Raw genomic sequence first — 19944 nt, forward strand, 5'->3', positions numbered from 1 at the left:
AAGCAACCTACAGATTCAATGTAATCCCTACCAAAAAACCCAATGGCATATATCACAGAACTAGAACAAATAATTCTAAAATTTGATTGGAACCATGACAGGTTCCAAATAGCCAAAACAATCTTAAGAAAGAACAAAGCTGGCTGGAGATATTACGCTCCTTGATTTCAACTATACTACAAAGCTACAGTAATCAACAGCAATATTGTACAGGGAAAAAACCAGACATACAGACCAATGGAACAGAATTGAGAGCCCAGCAATAAACCCACACATATATGGACAATTAATTTACAACAAAGGAGCAAAGAACATATAATGGAGAAAAGATGGTTTCTTCAATAAATGGTGCTGGAAATACTGAACAGCCACATGCAAAAAAATGAAACTAGACGCCCCTCTCACACCATACACAAAAATTAACTCAAAATGGGTAAAAACGTAATGTAAAAGCTAAAATCATGTTAACTCCTAGAAGAAAATATAGGTGGCAACCTCAGTGACATTGGTCTTAGTGATATTTTTGTGGATCTGACTTAAAGGCAAGGGAAGCAAAAGCAAAAATAAACAAATGGGACTACATCAAACTAAAAAGCTTTTGCACAGAAAAGGAAACCATCACCAAAACAAAAGACAATTTACTGAATAGAAGAAGATATTTGCAAATCATACATGCAATAAAGAGTTAATGTCCAAAGTATATAAAGAACACATACAACTCAACAACAAAACAATGCAATTAAAAAATGGGCAAAGGGAGTTCCCATCGTGGCGCAGTGGTTAACGAATCCGACTAGGAACCATGAGGTTGCAGGTTCGGTCCCTGCCCTTGCTCAGTGGGTTAACGATCCAGCATTGCCGTGAGCTGTGGTGTAGGTCGCAGACGCGGCTCGGATCCCGAATTGCTGTGGCTCTGGCGTAGGCCAGAGGCTACAGCTCCGATTAGACCCCTAGCCTGGGAACCTCCACATGCCGCGGAAGCAGCCCAAGAAATAGCAAAAAAAAAAAAAAAAAAAGGATCCAGTGTTGCCACAGCTACAGCTCGGATTCGATCCCTGGCTTGAGAACTTCCAATATGCCAAGGGTACAGCCATTAAATTAAAAAAAAAAAAAAAAAAAGGGCAAAGGATCTGAAAAGGCATTTTTCCAAGGAAGATATGCAGATGACCAAGAGGCACATGAAAAGATGTTCAACATCAGTAATTATTAGAAAAATGCCAATCAAAACCACAATAAGATACCATCTCACATCTATTAAAGTCAGCTGTTATCAAAAAACAAGAAATAACAAATGTTGGCGAGGATGTGGAGAAAAGGGAAGCCTCACGCACTATGGTTGTGACTCTAAGTTGGTGCAGTCACTATGGAAAACAGTATGGACATCCCTCAAAAAATGTAAGAACTACTATATGACCGAGCTATCCCACTTCCAGGTATTTTTCTGAGGAACACAAAAACACTAATTTGAAAAGATACATGCACCCCTATGTTCACTGCAGCATTATTTATAATAGCCAAGATATGGAAACAACCTAAGTGTCCATGGATAAAGAAGATGTGGTACATACATACAGTGGAATACAACTCAGCCATTAAAAAAAAAAAAAAAAGAATGAAATCCTGCCATTTGCAATAACATGGATGGATTGAGGGTATTATGTTAAGTGACATAAGAAAGAGGAAAAAATACCCTATGATTGGAGTCTTAAACCAAATAAAGCAAAACAAAAATACACTCATAGATACACAGAACAGATTTGTGGTTACCAGAAAGGGTGTTGGAAGGTGGGCAAAATGGATCAAAGGAGTCAACTCTATAGTGATGGGTCGTACCTAGTCTTGCGGTGGTGATCACTTTGTAGTGTATACAGATGTTGAATGATAATGCTGTACACTTAAAACTTATACAATAAATAAACAATCAAGCTCAAAGAAGCAGAGAGCAGACCGGTAGATGCCAGGGGTGGGGGGTGAGGTGGGGTGAGATATTGGTCAACGGGTACGAAGTTTTAGTTACACAAGATGGAGAAATTCTGGAAGTCTAAAATAGTATGCTGACTCTAACAACACCTTGACTTCAAATTTGACAAAAGAGTAGATCTTTTTTTTTTGGCCTCGGCATGCAATGGCTTGAAGTGGGATCTCAGTTCTCGGACCAGGGATGGAACCCGGAGCACAGCGGTGAAAGCACTGAATCCCCGCCACTAAACCACCAGGGAATTCCCCAAAGGGTTAAGATCTTAAGTGTTCTCACTGCATACAAACACACACAGAAGAGGAACTAAGGAGTTCCCGTTGTGGCGCAGTGGAAACAAACCCAACTAGTATCCAGGAGGATGCAGGTTGGGTCCCTGGCCTTGCTCACTAGGTCAGGGATCTAGGGTTGCCATGAGATACGGTGTAGGTCACAGATGCAGCTCGGATCTTGCATTGCTGTGGCTGTGGTGTAGGCCAGCAGCTGTAGCTCTGATTTGAGCCCTAGCCTGGGAACTTTCATATACCGCAGATGTGGCTCTAAAAAGCAAAAAAAAAAAAAAAAAAGAACTAGATTTTGAAGGAATTTTCACTGCCTAAGTAAAAATTTTCCCTGCATCCCCTGATTCCACTGTATTAGGGAAAAATCTACTTCTTTTCCATAATAATAAAAAAAAATTCCCTAAAAATAAGAAAAGAAGAAAATGTTGGTTCTAACGAAAGATGGAGAAAACAAGAGAAAGAGCAAGGCTTGAATCGGGACTAAGGGTACAGGTGGCTTTCGCATGATGGAGCCGGAGGTAAAAGACAGTGAAGCACCGTTTCCCAGAAGGCAGGTGGTATGCGGGAGGGCAAGGAGTCCAGGGGCTCCGGACTACGGCTGACAGCTGAAAGCCCAGAGGAGGTCGTGACACTTCAAGGAAAGGAATCTAGAGAAAGCAAACCAGGGAGAGGAGACCCTCAAAGAGTGCCAGGAGGGGAGGCTGGGGTTGGCAGGACAGTCAGCAAAGGGGGTGGAGAGTGAAGTGAGAGCAGAACCAAGGAGGCAGGGCCCTGACACCGCAGGAGGCGACAAAGACAAGGGCCATAAAGAAAACCCTAGATCCAGGAATGAGGAGGTGAGGGCTCCAGAGCAGGAGCAGCACGTGGCCCTGTCCATCCCAGCACCCGGCACACAGCCACCCCTGCAGGACGAGAGAATATAGGCTGGGTGTCTGCCTCTCTCATGTGCCCTCTGCACGGGCCCCAGCACCCAGGCCACTGAGGCACTCACAGACAATGTTGGGAGCTTCAGTCAAGTTCAGCAGGTCACAGTCCTCGCGGAGCTGAGCGTACTTGAGCCGGGTCCGCTCGTGCGCCGCGGACAGCACCTCCTGCAGCACCTCGATGTTCCGGAGCTTCTTGCACAGGCTTGCCTCCCTCACCGACTCCTCGTGATGGGTGATGGCTTTGCACAGGTGGGACTTGCCTGCCCACAGAAAATCAACACCACAGGACACGTGGGTAAATCACGACGTGGGGACCTCAAGATGAGGTGGACTTTTTTCCCCCACTTTTTTGGCCACCCCGAGACACATGGGATTCCCATGTGGGAATGGGGATCAGATCCAAGCTGCAGTTGCCACCGACACTGAAGCTGCAGCAACGCTGGATCCTTTAAACCACTGTGCGGGGCCGAGGTGGACATTCTCTTGTCTCAAGGATCTGCCTGAATGAATGGCTTTAGTCCCTCTTAAATGCATGTGCAATATGCTCACTGGTGTCTCTAAACCTTCCATTCAGCAAACATTTACCGCAAGTTCTAGGCACTAAAGGTAAAGCAGTGAACAAAAACTAGTCTCTGCATTCATGGGGTTTACATGTCACACTTACTGGGTGAAGACAAATAATTCACAGGCAAAGACATATGGGATGGGTCATGTGGCAATAAGGTTCTGGAGAAAAATAAAGCAGGGTAGGCAGACTTGGCACGAGAAGATGGGGAATGTGGAATTGCTCTTCTGTGGTGAGTGATCAGAAAAGGCCTTTTGGAAGGTAACTTTTTTGGGGGGGAGGCCATGCCCATGCCATTTGGAAGTTCCTGGGCCAGGAAGTGAACCCATGCCACAGTAGTAACCAAAGCTACAGCAGTAACAACACTAGATCCTTAACCCACTGAGCCACCAGGGAACTCCTAGAAGTTAACTTGAGCAGAGCCCTGAAGGAAGCGAGGGAGCTGTCATGAGGATACCTGACAGAATAACGTTCCTTAGAACAGCAAGTGCCTGTACATTTAAGGGCAGCAGGACCTTGGGCGTTTGGCTAGATGGAGTAGGGGCTGGAGAGAAGGGTGGGGAATGAGGCCAGACAGGAGCAGGGGCCTGACCATGTCCAAGCTTCCATGCACAGGTGAGAACTTCTACTCCTACTCTGGGCGAGATGGGAGCACACAAGGGCCTTGAGTGAAAAACAGAATCATGATCTGTCTTGCAGGGTCATGTGAGACACGCGAGTCAACGTTTGTTAAGTTGGCACTACTTAAGGGTAGCTTAAACAAGGATGGTAGGTAAGAAGTGATCAGATTTGGGATGTGTTTTCTAGGTGGAGTCAATGGGATCTGCAAATCAAGAATAGGACAAGGGCAGAGAGTGAGTCCAAGGTTTCTGGCCTGAACACCTCGTAGGATGGAGTTGCCATCACTGAGATGGAGAAGGTGCATGTGTGGTGTGGGGGCAAGTGTGGGTGGTGGAAGAATTCAGGTTTGCACATGGAGGACTATGCCTCATGGTTTCTGGATCCAGAGTGGCCACGATGACTCAGGAAGCCCTACGCTCCAGGCCCTGTCCTGGGGACCTGTCTGGGATTGTGTGTGATCCAGAACAGCGGGGCATCAGAAGGGACATGGGGAGGGAGGGAGGGAGTGGGAGAGTGACACGCACCCAAATGCTGGCGCTGGTGACTGTTTTTCAGCGTAGCCAAGGGCGTCAGTCCCTCTGGCATGTGGTCGTACAGCTGGGACAGGCACTTCTCCTGGTGGTCCTCGTCTGCGCCAGGCTTCACTGCAACAAGAACCACAGGGTAAGTCCCTCTGTGTGGCTGTGGTGAGGGCTCTGGAGACGGCACCAGGGACGCACTGGGAGAGCCTCCTTTCAGCCCCAGCTCCAGGTTGCCTTCTCCAGTCCCCCTCCCCACCTTTTTTGGCCACCCCGAGGCAAATGGAATTCAGATCCGAGCTGTAGTTGTGACCTACACCACACCACCCGATCCTTTAACCCCCTGTGCAGGGACTGGGAATCAAACCTATATCCTGGCTCTGCAGAGACACCGCCAAACCCACTGCAGCACAGCAGGAACTCCTTCTCCAGCTTTATAGGGCACTTGGGATGATGGGTCTGCTCTCCAACCCTAGACACACCCTGGCCATCCAGCCCACAGGCCTTAGTGCTCATGATTTGGCTCCAGGTCCCTGCTCTCTACCTCCCCAATGTCACCCATCGCAGGAACCTCCAAGCACAGCCCGACCTCAGACCTCTGGTGGCCTCCATGTCAGACCATGCCTGCACCCTCCCTGGCACCTGTCCCCTCCTAATCTCATCAAATCAGCTACCGCCAACTCAACACTCCAGCCTCCGTAGCTGGGCTCACAGGAATGTGTTCTCACTCCAGCTGTCCCTTCCCTCCCTGTTCTGTTCAGTTAAAAAAAGTCCCCCTCAATAGTTACGGCCATGGCTCAGATTGATGGAAACGAAACTGACTAGTATCCACGAGGATGCAGGTTCGATCCCTGGCCTTGCTCGGTGGGTAAAGGATCCACTGTTGCCATGAGCTGTGGTGTAGGTGGTAGACACAACTGGGATCCCGAGTTACTGTGGCTGTGGTGTAGGCCGGCCAGCGCAGCTCTGATTTGACCCCTATGCTGGGAAACTCCACATGCCTCGGGTGTGACCCTAAAAAGATGGGGGGAAGAAAAAAAGTCCTCCTCCGAGGTCCAAGTCCAACTGAGATGCCCTGCCTGTGAAGAACATGGCTACACCAAGGACTCCAACCACTGCCTCATTTGTGTTCCCATCACAGTGACTGACCCACTCCACTGGTTTACGTGACATGTCCTGTCTACAACACTTTCAGAGAGCCCAGCAGCTACGAGGCACTACGTAGCTTTGCAGAGATGCACAGAGCTTTCCCAACAGCCTGTAGGACAGGGTCTCTTCATAGCCCTGTTTTACAGATGAGAACACGGAGGCATGGAGCAGTCAAATAACTTGCCCAAGATCACACAGCTAGTAAAGGGCAAAGCTGAGCTATGAACCCAGGCAGTCTGGAGCCAGGGGTTACCCTTTACGTTACTCTAAGGATTGCCTTGATCAGCACTAATGGCAAAAAAAAAAGTCTCATTCATCTTCAGATCAGAGCCAAGACCAGGGTTAAGGAGAGTCAGGCACTCACCTAAGGCTGCAAATTTAAAGAGGTGCCTCCAACTCAGCCATCAACATATATGATATTTTAATACAATTTTCTAAGAATCAAAATTAATGCAAAAAATACTGATGACGGGAGTTCCCACTGTGGCACAATGGGATTGGCAGCATCTTTGCAGTGCCAGGACACAGGTTCAATCCGTGGCCTGGAGCAGAGGGTTAAGGATCCGGTGTTGCTGTAGCTGTGGTGTACGTCAAAACTGCAGCTTAGGGAATTCCCGTCGTGGCGCAGTGGTTAACGAATCCGACTAGGAACCATGAGGTTGCGGGTTCGGTCCCTGCCCTTGCTCACTGGGTTAAAGACCCGGCGTTGCCATGAGCTGTGGTGTAGGTTGCAGACGCGGCTTGGATCCCGCGTTGCTGTGGCTCTGGCGTAGGCCAGTGGCTGCAGCTCCAATTCAACCCCTAGCCTGGGAACCTCCATATGCCACGGCAGTGGCCCAAGAAATAGCAAAAAAAAAAAAGACAAAAAAACCCCAAAAAACAAAAAAAAAACCCTGCAGCTTAGATCTGATCCCTGGCCAGGGAACCCCATATGCCATAGGATGGCCAAAAAAAAAAGAAAAAAAAATTCATGATGAACAGCTTACCAAATTTCTTTTTGTTACACATTCTAATGTGGTTCAACACAGCACTGTGTCTTTATTTAAATGTTAAATCACTGTAGTTTTTTTTTTTTTTCATTCGTTTTGACTCATTTATACTTATTACATTAACATAGTATCTCCATTACCGAGTCTACGGGCATCCCACTAGATATTGTGCCTGCAGCCAAGGCCTCCCTGGTCCCAGCCCTGGTCATAGATTCCATCCCCATCAAGCTGTCTGCTCCATCCCAGGCAGAAGGAACATCATCCTTCTTCCTCCCACAGTGGTCGGTACCACATAACCCCTAAGCCCACCCTGTGTGACAGCTGCCTGGGCCGACAGGTAACCCCCGCCCAGGCTGGGCGCAACTCCCGGGCAGGCAGAAAGCTCTCACTGGCTCAGAATCGCCCAGAGACAGCAAAACGGAAACCCTGATCAAAGCCCAGAGCCTTGAGCCTCCAAGCCTTACACTGGTGGTCGATGAGGAGGGTGGCTGTGAAGTAGTGGGCCAGGGCTTCGTAGTGGTGGGCCTTCACGCAGGCCAAGCTGGCCCAGGAGTAAGGGATGTTCTCCTTCACCGGCGCCTGGTTCATGGCCGCGTGCAGCTGCCGATAGACCTCTCCCACCTAAAACAGAAGAAGTGCTGGGAAAGCGCAGGGCCTGGCACAGGGGCCCTCACGTAGCCGGGCTGCAGAAAAAGAGCCCTTTCTTCTCTGCAGCAGCCCCTGCCAGAAGCCGCACCAGAATCTGGGAGCCACTCCAAGGGCTCCTAGTGCTGTCAGCGTCAGAGTTAAAAGGGACAGCGGGCAGCCGTCATTATGCTGGTTTTGAGGCTAAGCTGCAGATGGAATCAGTGATCCGCATCTGAAACACCGTTACTTGCCAAGAAAGTGCGAGCCAGCACACTGGCCAGTCAGGGTGGGCACGGTGCCCAGGTCACGGGCGAGCAACCACGGAAAGCCGTGCTGCTTCCAGTGAGCACACACCTGCACGCCCGCTCAGCCCGCTCGTCACGGGAAACAGCAAGGCTTACCTTGGCGGCCTCCTGAGCCACCTTCACCAGCATGAAGAACTCGTTCTGGATCCCAGGAAGGCAGACTTTCTCGAACGTGCTCTCCTGGGCTTGTGCGAGCATCATTCTGACCAGCACACTGAGCATGGCAGGACTCATGTCATAACTTGGAGTGTGGGTAAATGTCTCTTTCAGGTAGTTTAAAACTCCTGCAAGTGCAAGTGTGTGGCACGTTAGTTCAGGATCCTATTTCTTTCACCGCTTTGCTCAGGAGTATGGAAAATGACAGACGCAAAACATAAAACTGGTATTCTGAAGCGTCTAAAAAAAAACCACCTGATTCTCAATTACCAGAGACCCAGCAATTCCACTCCTAGGTACAACCCCAGAGAACTGAAAGCAGAGACTTCAACAGATACTTGTACGGGAATGCTTGTCGCGACATTATCCCCAAAAGTCAAAAGGCAGAAATGACGCAGATGAGTCGCTCGACAGATAGGTGGCTAAACAAAACGAGGTATATACATACACTGGAATATTTCCAGCCTTAAAAAGGAAGGCAATTCTCTCCACTTTCCTCGGGGCAGTGCTTCTTTGCCTGCCCACCTGTATCTCTCACAAGCATCCTATCTTAATAAATCTATTTCTTGCCTATCAAAAAAGGGAGGGGGGAAGTTCCCACCATGGCACAGGGGAAACGAATTTGACTAGGAGCCATGAGGTTGCAGGTTCAATCCCTGGCCTCGTTCAGTGGGTTAAGGAACTGGTGTTGCTGTGAGCTGTGGTGTAGGTCGCAGACACGGCTCAGATCTGATGTTGCTGTGGCTATGACACAGGCCAATGGCTACAGCTCTGATTTGATCCCTAGCCTGGGAACCTCCATATGCTGCAGGTGCAGCCCTAGAAGCAAAACAAACAAACAGAAAACCAAAAAATCAACAAAAAAAGGAAGGCAATTCTGATACATGCTAAGTGTATGTACCATGGATGAAGACATGACCTGAAGTGAATTAAGTCCATCACAAGGACAAATATTGTATGAGACCAGGTATCTGAAAGAGTCAAACTCACATAGACAAGAAGTAGAATGTTTCTCAGAAGCTGAGGGGTGGAGGAGGAGTTAGTGTTTCAGGTGACAGAGTTTCTGCGTTGAGGTGATAAAAAAAAGTTCTGGAGATGCACAGTTATGCAACAATATAACTGCACTCCTAAAAAGGGTTACAAATGGTTACATGGTTATCCATGTCTTTCTACCAGTTAGGAAATTTTTGTTCTCCAATTGCCTTCCAAAACATTTACATCTTGGAGTTTCCCTTGTGGCGCATCAGAAACGAACCTGACTAGGAACCGTGAGGTTGCAGGTTCGATCCCTGGCCTCACTCAGTGGGTTAAGGATCCCACGTGGCTGTGGCTGTGGTGTAGGTCGGCAGCTGTAGCTCTGATTAAACCCCTAGCCTAGGAACCTCCACATACTGCAGGTGTGGCCCTAAAAAGACAAAAAAAAACAAAACAAAACATTTACATCTGTATCAAGTCAGGAAACCACCCTGCTCCCCATCCATTCCTGTCTCACCTAGGACATCTGTGAGACATTCCATAGATGACGAGGCAGGTGATGGAGGTGATGGCAGAAGGCAGACAGAACAGCTGAAAGGCTCTCAGGGGGACCTGCTCACACTCAACCCAGGGTCATTCAGGATTTCAGGGCTTTTCCCCAGGACCTCAGGTAAGAGGTCAGCCACTCCAGTGGAAATTTTCATGCTAGAGCCCTCAGCTGACTTTTTATGTGTTAGAAAAGCGTCACAGCATTAACGGACAATCAACCTGGAGCTGAAATAATATCTCTGGCATGAATCCCATCTGACTGGTTCCTCTGGTTTTGCTGCAAAGCATAAACCACCTTGCGGCAGGATGGCAGTGGCTGCAGGCTGTTCGCTTCCCTCTGGGATTCGCTCCTACTCTGTTCTCAAGCTTCATTTTGTTTTGTCCCGATCTCTGTCATCTGTGAGATGGGTCACTGAGTACAGATTCCTTGGAAAGAAAGATGAGCCCACGGATCTGGTGTTGCTGTGGCTGTGGTGTAGGCTGGTGGCTACAGTTCCGATTAGACCCCTAGCCTGGGAACCTCCACATGCCAACAGTGCAGCCCTAAAAAGCAAAAAAAGAAAAGAAAAGAAGGATGAGCCCAGAAAAGGCCTGACAGGAAAAGAAAGCAACTCCCAAGTGGAATTACAGCATGTGCTAGATCGTTTTAACCAAGCAATTCCATGATTAGCCAAAATGGCAAAGCCATGGTTCTTCACGGCCTTGCAAAGTGAGATGCCACAAAAGGTTTTCTGCTGGGGGTTAACACCCCAAAGCAGAATAATGTGCGCCAGCACAGAAGGAAGCAGGCTATGGAGCCAGTGTGGGACAATGTGTGGGGATCTGCACTGTCCCTGCTTTTGCCTACCAGGCCCTGCTAGAGGAGAACAATGCAGGATGCTTGGACACCCAGGCGCCGGGCCTGCCCGCTGCATCCAGCCTGGCAGCCCCATCCTCTAGGGGCTGGTCCTGAGCATCATCTGACAGGAGGGCCAAGAAGAGTAACCTCAGGTGAGCACACTTTGCAGAAGGCCCTTAACGGAAAGGCACGGATAGTAATACATGCTGATGAGACAACCCTGCTGAAAGAAAAAAGAAGAGAAAAAAAAAAAAAGCCTATGCCTTCACTGTTAGAGGAAACCTACACTCTTCAAAACTGTGTCCCAAGAAACAGTTCATTCATTGCCATCTGTGGGGCCACTCATTTGGAAAAGATTAATCGTTAACCACTGTGTACATGAGCCAGGCTCAGATGGCGAGGACACGGTTTGAGTCAGTAAACAATTTCCTTGGTGAAAGGAAAGGTACACCCTTCTCTGGAACCTGGCCTGGTCCTTTCAGGCCCAGGCTGGGCCCAGGCTCCAGCCCGGGCCCAGGCTCCAGCCCACGGCCCTCGAGGAGACACACCTGCGGCTCTCTGAAAGGCATCCACAGCATTCTCCAGACCAGCTGGTGTCCGTCGATTACACCGGGTCCCGATCTGGGTGTAGAGGGCCCCCATGTTGAACAGAATGCTGGCCTTCTCCAGCAGCAGGTTCTGTTGGCTGACTGGAACCCCTGTGAGGGAGTCATACCTGTTTAAAAGAAACATGTTTTGAGAGCATGGATTACTTGGCTAGGGAGTGCCACTTGGGGGGTAAAAATGGACAAAATTCATCTCTTGAGTAAAACTCAAAGCTGCACATGCAATGAATGAGGCTTTTATTTCCAAGCAAGATGATGGGCCTGATCACGCTGGATAAAGACACCCACGGAGTTCCCATCGTGGCTCAGCAGTAATGAACCCAAGCAGTAGCCATGAGGACTTGGGTTTCATCTCTGGCCTCACTCAGCGGGTTAACAATCGGCATTGCCATGAGCTGTGGTGTAGGTTGCAGACATGGCTCAGATCTGCTGTGGCTGTGGTATAGACTGGCAGCTACAGCTCCGGTTCAACCCCTAGCCTGGGAACTTTCATAAGCAGCAAGCGTGGCCCTAAAGAAGACAAAAAAAAAAAAAATTAAAGACACCCACAAGCACAAACAAACAAAAAAAAAAAACAAGGCTTCTTAGCCAGGATGGCTGTCCATAGACGAACAGGTAAACAAACTGTTCCATAAGGTGGGAAATTATGCAACACTAAAAAGAAATGAGCTGTCAAGCCATGAAAAGACCGGAAGAAAGCTGAAATGCATGGTACTAAGTGAAAGAAGCCGATCTGAAAAAGCTACATTCGGTATGATCCCAAGTATATGACATTCTGGAAAAGATAAAACAGGAGTTCCCATCGTGGCGCAGTGGTTAACGAATCCAACTAGGAACCATGAGGTTGTGGGTTTGATTCCTGGCCTTGCTCAGTGGGTCACGAATCCGGCGTTGCCGTGAGCTGTGGCATTGGTCGCAGATGGGGCTCGGATCTGGCTTTGCTGTAGCTGTGGCATAGGCTGGCGGCTACAGCTCTGGTTGGACCCCTCGCCTGGGAACCTCCATATGTTGCAGGTGTGGCCCTAGAAAAGACAAAAAAAAGGTAAAATAATGTAGACAAAAAGAATCAGTGGTTGCCAGGAGTAGGGAGTCGGGGGTGGGGTGCGGGCTGCTCAGGTGGAACACCAGACAGTGAACCTCTTCTTTATGATCCTATAACGTCGATAGATGTCATTAGACATTCGTCCAACCCCATGGAAGGTACACCAAGAGGGAACACTTATGTAAAGGAAGGACTTGGGGTGATAAGGAGCCAGTGTAGATTTCGTCAGTTTTAACAAATGTCCTGCTCTGGTGGGGGATGCTGACAGCAGGGTAGGCTGGGGTATGCAGGGGCAGGGGGTATGTAGGAACTCCCTGTATATTCCCCTCAATTTTATTCCAAACCTGAAACGTTTCTCAACAATAAATGCATTAAAAAACATAAGGCTTCTCCTAAATGAAATGTAGCAATGATTAACCCTTCTTCCTGCAGACTCAGAGACCAGGGATATACTTTAACACACCAGCTAGGGGATGGCTCTGGAGCTTCTTCCTAATTCAATACTGAGAAGTCACAGTTGGTCCTTTCAACACGGAGCAGGCAGCTAACACATCTTTAGGAAAAGTCACCTGCCTTTCCCTTCAAAAGGATAGCCACCTGCTGGGGTGAAACTTAACCCTGAAGAGGTCCCTACGCTCCTGGGATTTACTCTCCTTTCACACACTCCTAAGCAAACTCAGAGACGAGGTAGAGCATCTTCCAAGTATTTAAACAACACTAATCATTGAAAGCACCAACTCTGGGGAAGAACCAAAGGTTCCTGGCTGCAGTTTTTATCATCTTATCTGTTTGCTGCCCTTGTCATTAGGACAAAACTCAATTCTACCTCCATCCCGTCTGGGGCAAGGATCTTGCTTCTTGTTAGTTCCACCTCACAGCCCTGGTGTTTCCTCCATGATACGACGAGCATGGAAAAAAGTGCCCCTTCTCCTCAGTTCACTTGCTTTGAGAAGCAAGAAGCCATGGTCTGTTGGAGCCTTTTCCCCTATAGATCTCCTTTATAAAGAAGCACCAGCTTATCTCTGCGTCTCCAGGCTCTGCTGTATTAATGGGACAGTTAGAAAAGAAGAAAGACAGGGCTGCAGCAAGTTGCCACAGCGCAGTGAGTTAAGGATCCGACATTGCTGCAGCTGTGGCATGGTCACGACTGCAGCATAGGCTCAAACCCTGGCTGCCATGGGTGCAGCCAAAAAAAAGAATGAAAAAAAGAAAGAAAGAAGGGGCTGCAGTACAGAGGAGCCTCTGTGGTGCTGAGGTCCCCCAAAGCGGCCAGATGGGCAGAGCCCCAGCCCAGGCACCTACCAGGTAAACAGGATCCCCATCTGTCGGGTGGGTGGGAAGAATCGGCTCTCCACAAACCCCAGCTGGATGAAGTAACTCATCAGCAGCTCGACCCCGGCCTCATCTCGGCTGGGTGTCCGACAAGCCTGAAAGGAAAGGAGCCACCAAGGGGGTAAGGAGGTGAGCACACCGCCGACGGGCCGCCCTGGAAAATGCTCAGACACTAGTTCTCCAGAGCCTGGGCTCCAATGCTGGCATCATGAACTCAAGAAGAAGTGGAAATGACTGGGATGAACTTGTAAGTCCCGGAGCACAGCCCCAAATGTGCACGTCTGTCCACTCTGTGGTTTCTTACATGGCAAGTTCGACGGATGGTTCCGACAGCCCCTCCCCACCACCTCCGACTGTCAGCAATTCTACAAGACTTCGAGGGCAACGATGGGATCATATCAAGAGTGAATAAGGGAGTTCCCATTGTGGCCCAGAGGAAATGAATTCAACTAGCACCCATGAGGATACAGGTTCGATCCCTGGCCTCACTCAGTGGATTAAGGATCCGGCATTGCCATGAGCTGTGATATAGGTTGCAGATGTGGCTTGGATCCCTCGTTGCTTTGGATGTGGCAGAGGTCAGCAGCCACAGCTCTGATTCAACTCCTACCCTAGCCTGGGAACTTCCATATACCAAGGGTGTGGCCCCCAAAAAAGCCCCCGCCCCCTCAAAAGAGAGAGAGTTAATAAGGAGTTCCCTGGTGGCCTAGTGGTTAAGGATTTGGCATTGTCACTTCAGCAGATTGGGTCTCTGCTGTGGGACAGGTTCATCCCTGGCCCAGGAACTTCCACGTACCACAGGCACAGCCCCCCCACCAAAAGAGTCAGCAAGCTCTAGCAGCTATCCGCCTCCCCTACTGCACACAGAAACATACTTGTCTCAGATCCATGAGATCTGCTATTTCATCTTCATAGAGGTCGCTATCTTCACTGTAATGTTCCAGGATGAAATCCTGTAAGAAAAACGCGATACTTAAGTTGTCATTCAAAATCATAAACAAGCAAAAACAGTAATGTCTACTGTCTCCCCACCTTTTAAAAACACATGTAGAATTCACAAAAAGGAGTTCCCATTGTGAGGCATCGGAAACGAATCTGACTAGGAATCACGAGGCTGCTGGTTTGATCTCTGGCCTTGCTCAGTGGGTTAAGGATCTGGCGTTGCTGTGAGCTGTGGTGTAGGTCACGGGTGAGGCTCGGATCTGGTATTGCTGTGGCTGTGGCGCAGGCCGGCAGCTGTAGCTCCAATTAGACCCCTAGCCTGGGAACCTTCATATGCCACGGGTGCAGCCCTGAAAAAGCAAAAAAAAAAAAAAAAAATCCATAAGAAGTTGTGGGAGGGTATGTGCTACAGTGATCTTCTGAGTGATGGGATATATTGTCTTAATTTTGCTGAGGTATAATTTAAAATTTTGCTTTTGTTGGGAGCTGCTGCTCTGGCGCAGTAGGTTAAGGATCCAGGGTAGGTTGCAGCTGTGGCTCAGATTCAATCCCTGGCCTGGTAACTTTCATGAACCACAAATGTAGCCAAAAAATTAAAAAAAAAAATTTTTTTTTTGCTTTTGTTGCTTCAGTAAAAAAGCTGAAGTTATTTTATTTAAAAATGTCTTGGCAGCACAGTTAAGTGATTTGTGTGACTATAAGCTAAATAATTCTGGCAAACATCACAGGTATTCAGGGAGTTAGACCCCATCCTTGGGTGGCCCTCAGTACCTGGGCACATGGCCTTCCTGGCAAAGGAGAATCGTGTCTTGGCTACCCTCAGGGTGTGTGATGGGAACCGTTGTGAGAGTAGCTTAAGGCACTTCCACAAACAAAGAGCCCCACTGAGACCCCCAACTGTCTAGTATTTGAAGACTGCTCTGTAGGTTCATTTTTCTAAAATAGTTGCATATGCAGTAGGACCTTACTGCTTATCCATCCTAAATGTAATAGTTTTTGTGTCTACTAACCCCCAACTCTCAGTCCACCCCACTCCCTTCCCCTCCCCCTTGGCAACCACAAATCTGTTCTCCATGTCTGTGAGTCCAATTCTGTTCTGTAGATAGGTTCATTTGTGCCCTATTTTAGATTCCACATATAAGTGATGTCATGTGGTATTTGTCTTTCTCTTTCTGACTTACTTTGCTTAGTATGAAAATAGTTGCATCTCCTGTGGGCTTATTTTTTGGGCCGTGCCTGTGGCATGTGGAAGCTCCCAGGCCAGGGATCGAACCCACAGAAGCCACTCAAGCAGCTGCAGTGATGATGCTGGATCCTTAACTCACTGCAATGCAACCAAACTCTGGTCATAAGACATATTGATGAGCATCTGCTGTGTGCCAGGATCTGTTCACAGTGCTGGGGCTACATCAGTGCGCAAAAGAAAGATCTTGCCCCATGGAGCTTATCAACTGGCAAAGTAGCACAAACACTAAGTAACAGGCATGTGTCCTGAGGACGTGGGACCAATGGAGGTCAGAAACCAAGTGCCAGGGCAAAGGTAGGAATCCTGGAGGGCTCTTGTGGTGGAGCAGGTTAAAGATCTGGTGTTGTCCCTTCAGGGGATCAGGTTGCTGCTGTAGCTCAGGTTTGAACCCTGGCCTGGGAACTTCCATATGCCACGGGTACAGGAAAAAAAAAAAAAAAAAAAAAGGCTTATGAATCCAGGGAGAGGCCACAGCATCGGATTCAAAAGTGGTGGCTGAGAAATATAAAACAGATCTCAAAAGCAGAGTCTGCATCAGAAATTAGACAAAGAGGAAGAACAGGGGGCAGGGGCAGGGCCAAGGAGAGGATGCCTGAGACCATAGTAAATAGAGCAGGCTTGGGGTTTTTTAAGTATCAGACCAAGAGGAATTTTTAGGGTTTTTTTTTTTTTCACTCCTTTATAAAATTATTTGGGGAATACAAATAAAGAAAGTATGAAAGCAATAGATAGATAGATAGATCGATAGATAAGTAGACAAACAGATAGATAAAGGAGTTCCCATTATGGCTCAGTGGTAACGAACCCAACTAGTATCCATGAGGATGCGGGTTTGATCCCTAACCACACTCAGTCAATTAAAGATCTGGCATTGCCATGGATGTGGTGTAGATCACAAATGCAACTTGGATCTGGCATTACTATAGCTGTGACATAAGCCAGCAGCTACAGCTCTGATTCGACCCCTAGCCTGGGAACTTCCATATGCCTCATATTTAGTTAGACAAAAATAACTAAATAAATCATAGGCACAACAAATAAGGAAATTAAACCGTAGATTAGAAGATGGCCTGTTGGTAGGAACGTAAATTGTGAGGGCTCCTCAAAAAACTAAAAATAGAGTTGCCTTATGATCCAGCCATCCCACTCCTGGCATATACCCAGACAAAACTGTACTTCGAACAGATATGTGCACTCCACCTTCATATCAGCACTGTTCACAACAGCCAAGACATGGACATAACCTAAACATCCATCAGCAGATGAATGGATAAAGAAGTGATAGTCCGGAGTTCCCGTCGTGGTGCAGTGGTTAACGAATCCGACTAGGAACCATGAGGTTGCGGGTTCGGTCCCTGCCCTTGCTCCGTGGGTTAACGATCCGGCGTTGCCGTGAGCTGTGGTGTAGGTTGCAGACACGGCTCGGATCCCTCGTTGCTGTGGCTCTGGCGTAGGCCGGCGGCTACAACTCCGATTCAACCCCTAGCTTGGGAACCTCCATATGCCGCGGGAGCGGCCCAAGAAATAGCAACAACAACAAAAAAGACAAAAAGAGAAAAAATTTAAAAAAGTAAAAATAAATGTCTTAAAAAAAAAAAAAAGAAGTGATAGTCCATATATACAATGGAATATTACCTGGTCATAAAAAGAAAGAAACCATGACATTTGCAGTAACATGGATGGACCTGGAGATGATCATACTAAGTGAAGTAAGTCGGACAGAGAGACAAATACGATACGATATCACTTATATGTGGAATCTAAAATATGATGCGGAGGAGTTCCCGACATGAAGAAGAAACAAATCCGACTAGGATCCATCAGGTTGAGGGTTTGATCCATGGCCTCACTCAGCAGGTTAAGGATCTGGCGTTGCTGTGAGCTGTGGTGTAGGTCACAGACTCGGCTCGGATCTGGTGTTGCTGTGGCTGTGGTGTAGGCCAGCAGCTGTAGCTCCAAATGGACCCCTAGCCTGGGAACCGCCATATGCCATGGGTGCAGCCCTAAAAAGCACAAAAATAAATAAAAAATAAAAATAATTTTTAATTAAAAAAATAATAAATAAATAAAATAAAATGTCAAGGAGTTCCTGTTGCGCCTCAGTGGTAACAAACCCAACTAGTATCCATGAGGACACGGATTCAATCCCTGGCCTTGCCCAGTGGGTTAAGGATCTGGCATAGCCATGAGCTATGGTGTTGGTTGCAGATGAGGTTTGGATCCATGTTTTATGCAGCTATGGTGCAGGCTGGCAGTTGCAGCTCCAATTTGACCCCTTGCCTAGGAACTTCCACATGCCCAGGGTGTGGCCCTAAAAAAAAAACAACAACAAAAATTAACATTAAATCTTTAGTCTATCTGGAATTTGTATGGGGGTAAGAAAAATGAGGCATAGGGCTTTAACTTTTTATTTTACCAAATGGGTGGCCAGTTTCCCTGAACTATGTATAAAGAATCCATTTGCAGGAGTTCCCTTTGCGGTTCAGTGCGCTACGAACCAGACTAGTATCCATGAAGATGGGGATTCAATCCCTGGCCTGGCTCAAGGGGTTAAGGATCCGGCATTGCCTTGAGCTGCAGTGTAGGTTGAAGCGCAGATGTGGTGTTGCTGTGGCTGTGGTGTAGGCTGGCAGCTACAGCTCCGATTGGACCCCTAGCCTAGGAACCTCCATATGCCATGGGTGCGGCCCTAAAAAGCCAAAAAAAAAAAAAAAAAAGACAGGAGAATGTATCCAACTCTAGAACGGATCAAAGAAATCCAAACTGTAAAGGTTTCATTTTCGCCTGACTGCACAAAATCAAACTGATGAGTGATACCCAGCATAAGCCGCTATGCAGGGTGGGATGTCAGGCAGGAACACCTCTGGTGGGTAGTAGGTAGTATGTAGCTTTGACCCACCAAATCCTCACCTAGAAATCTACCCAGAGGGAATGGGCAGTGAGGTGTGCAAAGATGGTCAGAGGAGGGCTGCTGATAACACAATGTGAAAGCTGCCTTATGAATGAAATGAACAGCTACCTTCTTCAGCACCTCCTACAAGCAGACACCTCACTAAGCCCAGAGAGATGGGAGGAGCCACGCAGCCCTCTAAGGCAGGTCCCAGATCAGAGGACCAGACTCATTAAGTACTGAGCAAGTTACAGAGCTCAGGGGAGGGAGGGGGCAGAGAAGGGAGGGGTGTGTGTGGATGCGAGGGATCTTTCTTTTCATGGGTTGGTATTTTTTGGAATGTTTTGCAATACTGTTCTCCATCATAAAAATAAATTAATAAGGCTGTACTTAAAAAGGAAAGAAAAACAACTTGAATTCTCTGGAAAAAGAATTTGTTTTTGTTTTTGTCTTTTTGGGGCCGCACCCGTGGCATATGGAGGTTCCCTCCCAGGCTAGGGGTCTAATCGGAGCTATTGCTGCCGGCCTACACCACAGCCACAGCAACTTGGGATCTGAGCCATGTCTGTGACCTACACCACAGCTCACGGCCACGCCAGATCCTCAACCCACTGAGTGAGGCCAGGGATCGAACCTGCAACCTCATGGTTCCTAGTGAGATTCAACTGAGGCGCATTCAGATTCCAATGCTCCATGATGGATACTCCCAAGCTATTATTACATTTATTATTACATTTAGAATAAATAAGCGGTGAGGGCCTACTGAATAGCAAGCACGGCGAACTGTATCTAGTCTCCTGGGGCAAACTACTTCTGTGGCACCTGTCTGTGTTACTCTTAAGCACGAATGTGGGGAAAAAAAACAGAATGTCCCCAAACATTCTTATATTTTGTATGACTGACATGTGTAGAGTCTCTCTTAGGCTAAAATAACATGGTTGGAAGTCTCAGTCTCAGTTAGCCATGCCCACAACATGTGTTTTTTATCCTGCCCAGCCCCGCCCTCCCCGGAACTAGCTTTCATGTGGAATTCAGCACATGACATGTTTGGATCCTTACAGATGCCCATGAAATTCCCAAGTTTCTCCAAGAGTCTCTCTTTGAAATGCCTGCACTATTTTTTTTTTTTTTTGGTGATCTTTAAATTTCCTTCCAAACTCAGACATTTTGGGGCTTTAGGTATGTATTTTTTCTTTTAATTGAAATATAGTTGACTACAATATTGTTTCAGGTGTACTCCATAATGATTTGACATTTGCATACATTATGAAATGATCACCAAGATAAGTCTAGCTGCCATCTGCTGCCACACAGTTATTACAGTATTATTGATCATACTCCTCAGGCCATACGTTATACTCTAATCACTTATTTGTTATGTAACTGGAAGTTTATGCTTTTTTTTTTTTTAAG

The 19944-nt window shown here is 47.6% G+C and overlaps 1 protein-coding gene across 2 annotated transcripts in view; it reads right to left on the reverse strand.

Moving 5' to 3' along the window:
- The window catches only part of RHPN2 (rhophilin Rho GTPase binding protein 2), a 68994-nt gene that overhangs the window by 11866 nt on the left and 37184 nt on the right, over positions 1–19944 (reverse strand). For both annotated transcript variants that reach the window (XM_047791596.1, XM_047791597.1), the window contains exons 5-11: positions 14329–14406; positions 13424–13548; positions 11023–11189; positions 8053–8240; positions 7489–7645; positions 4893–5012; positions 3248–3442 (exon numbers count right to left, since the gene is read on the reverse strand). In XM_047791596.1, coding sequence (XP_047647552.1) covers positions 3248–3442; positions 4893–5012; positions 7489–7645; positions 8053–8240; positions 11023–11189; positions 13424–13548; positions 14329–14406 — 1030 coding nt within the window. The remainder of the gene's footprint in view (positions 1–3247; positions 3443–4892; positions 5013–7488; positions 7646–8052; positions 8241–11022; positions 11190–13423; positions 13549–14328; positions 14407–19944) is intronic.

This window comes from Phacochoerus africanus, chromosome 8 (genome assembly GCF_016906955.1).
Source record: "Phacochoerus africanus isolate WHEZ1 chromosome 8, ROS_Pafr_v1, whole genome shotgun sequence".
Taxonomy (NCBI): Eukaryota; Metazoa; Chordata; class Mammalia; order Artiodactyla; family Suidae; genus Phacochoerus; species Phacochoerus africanus.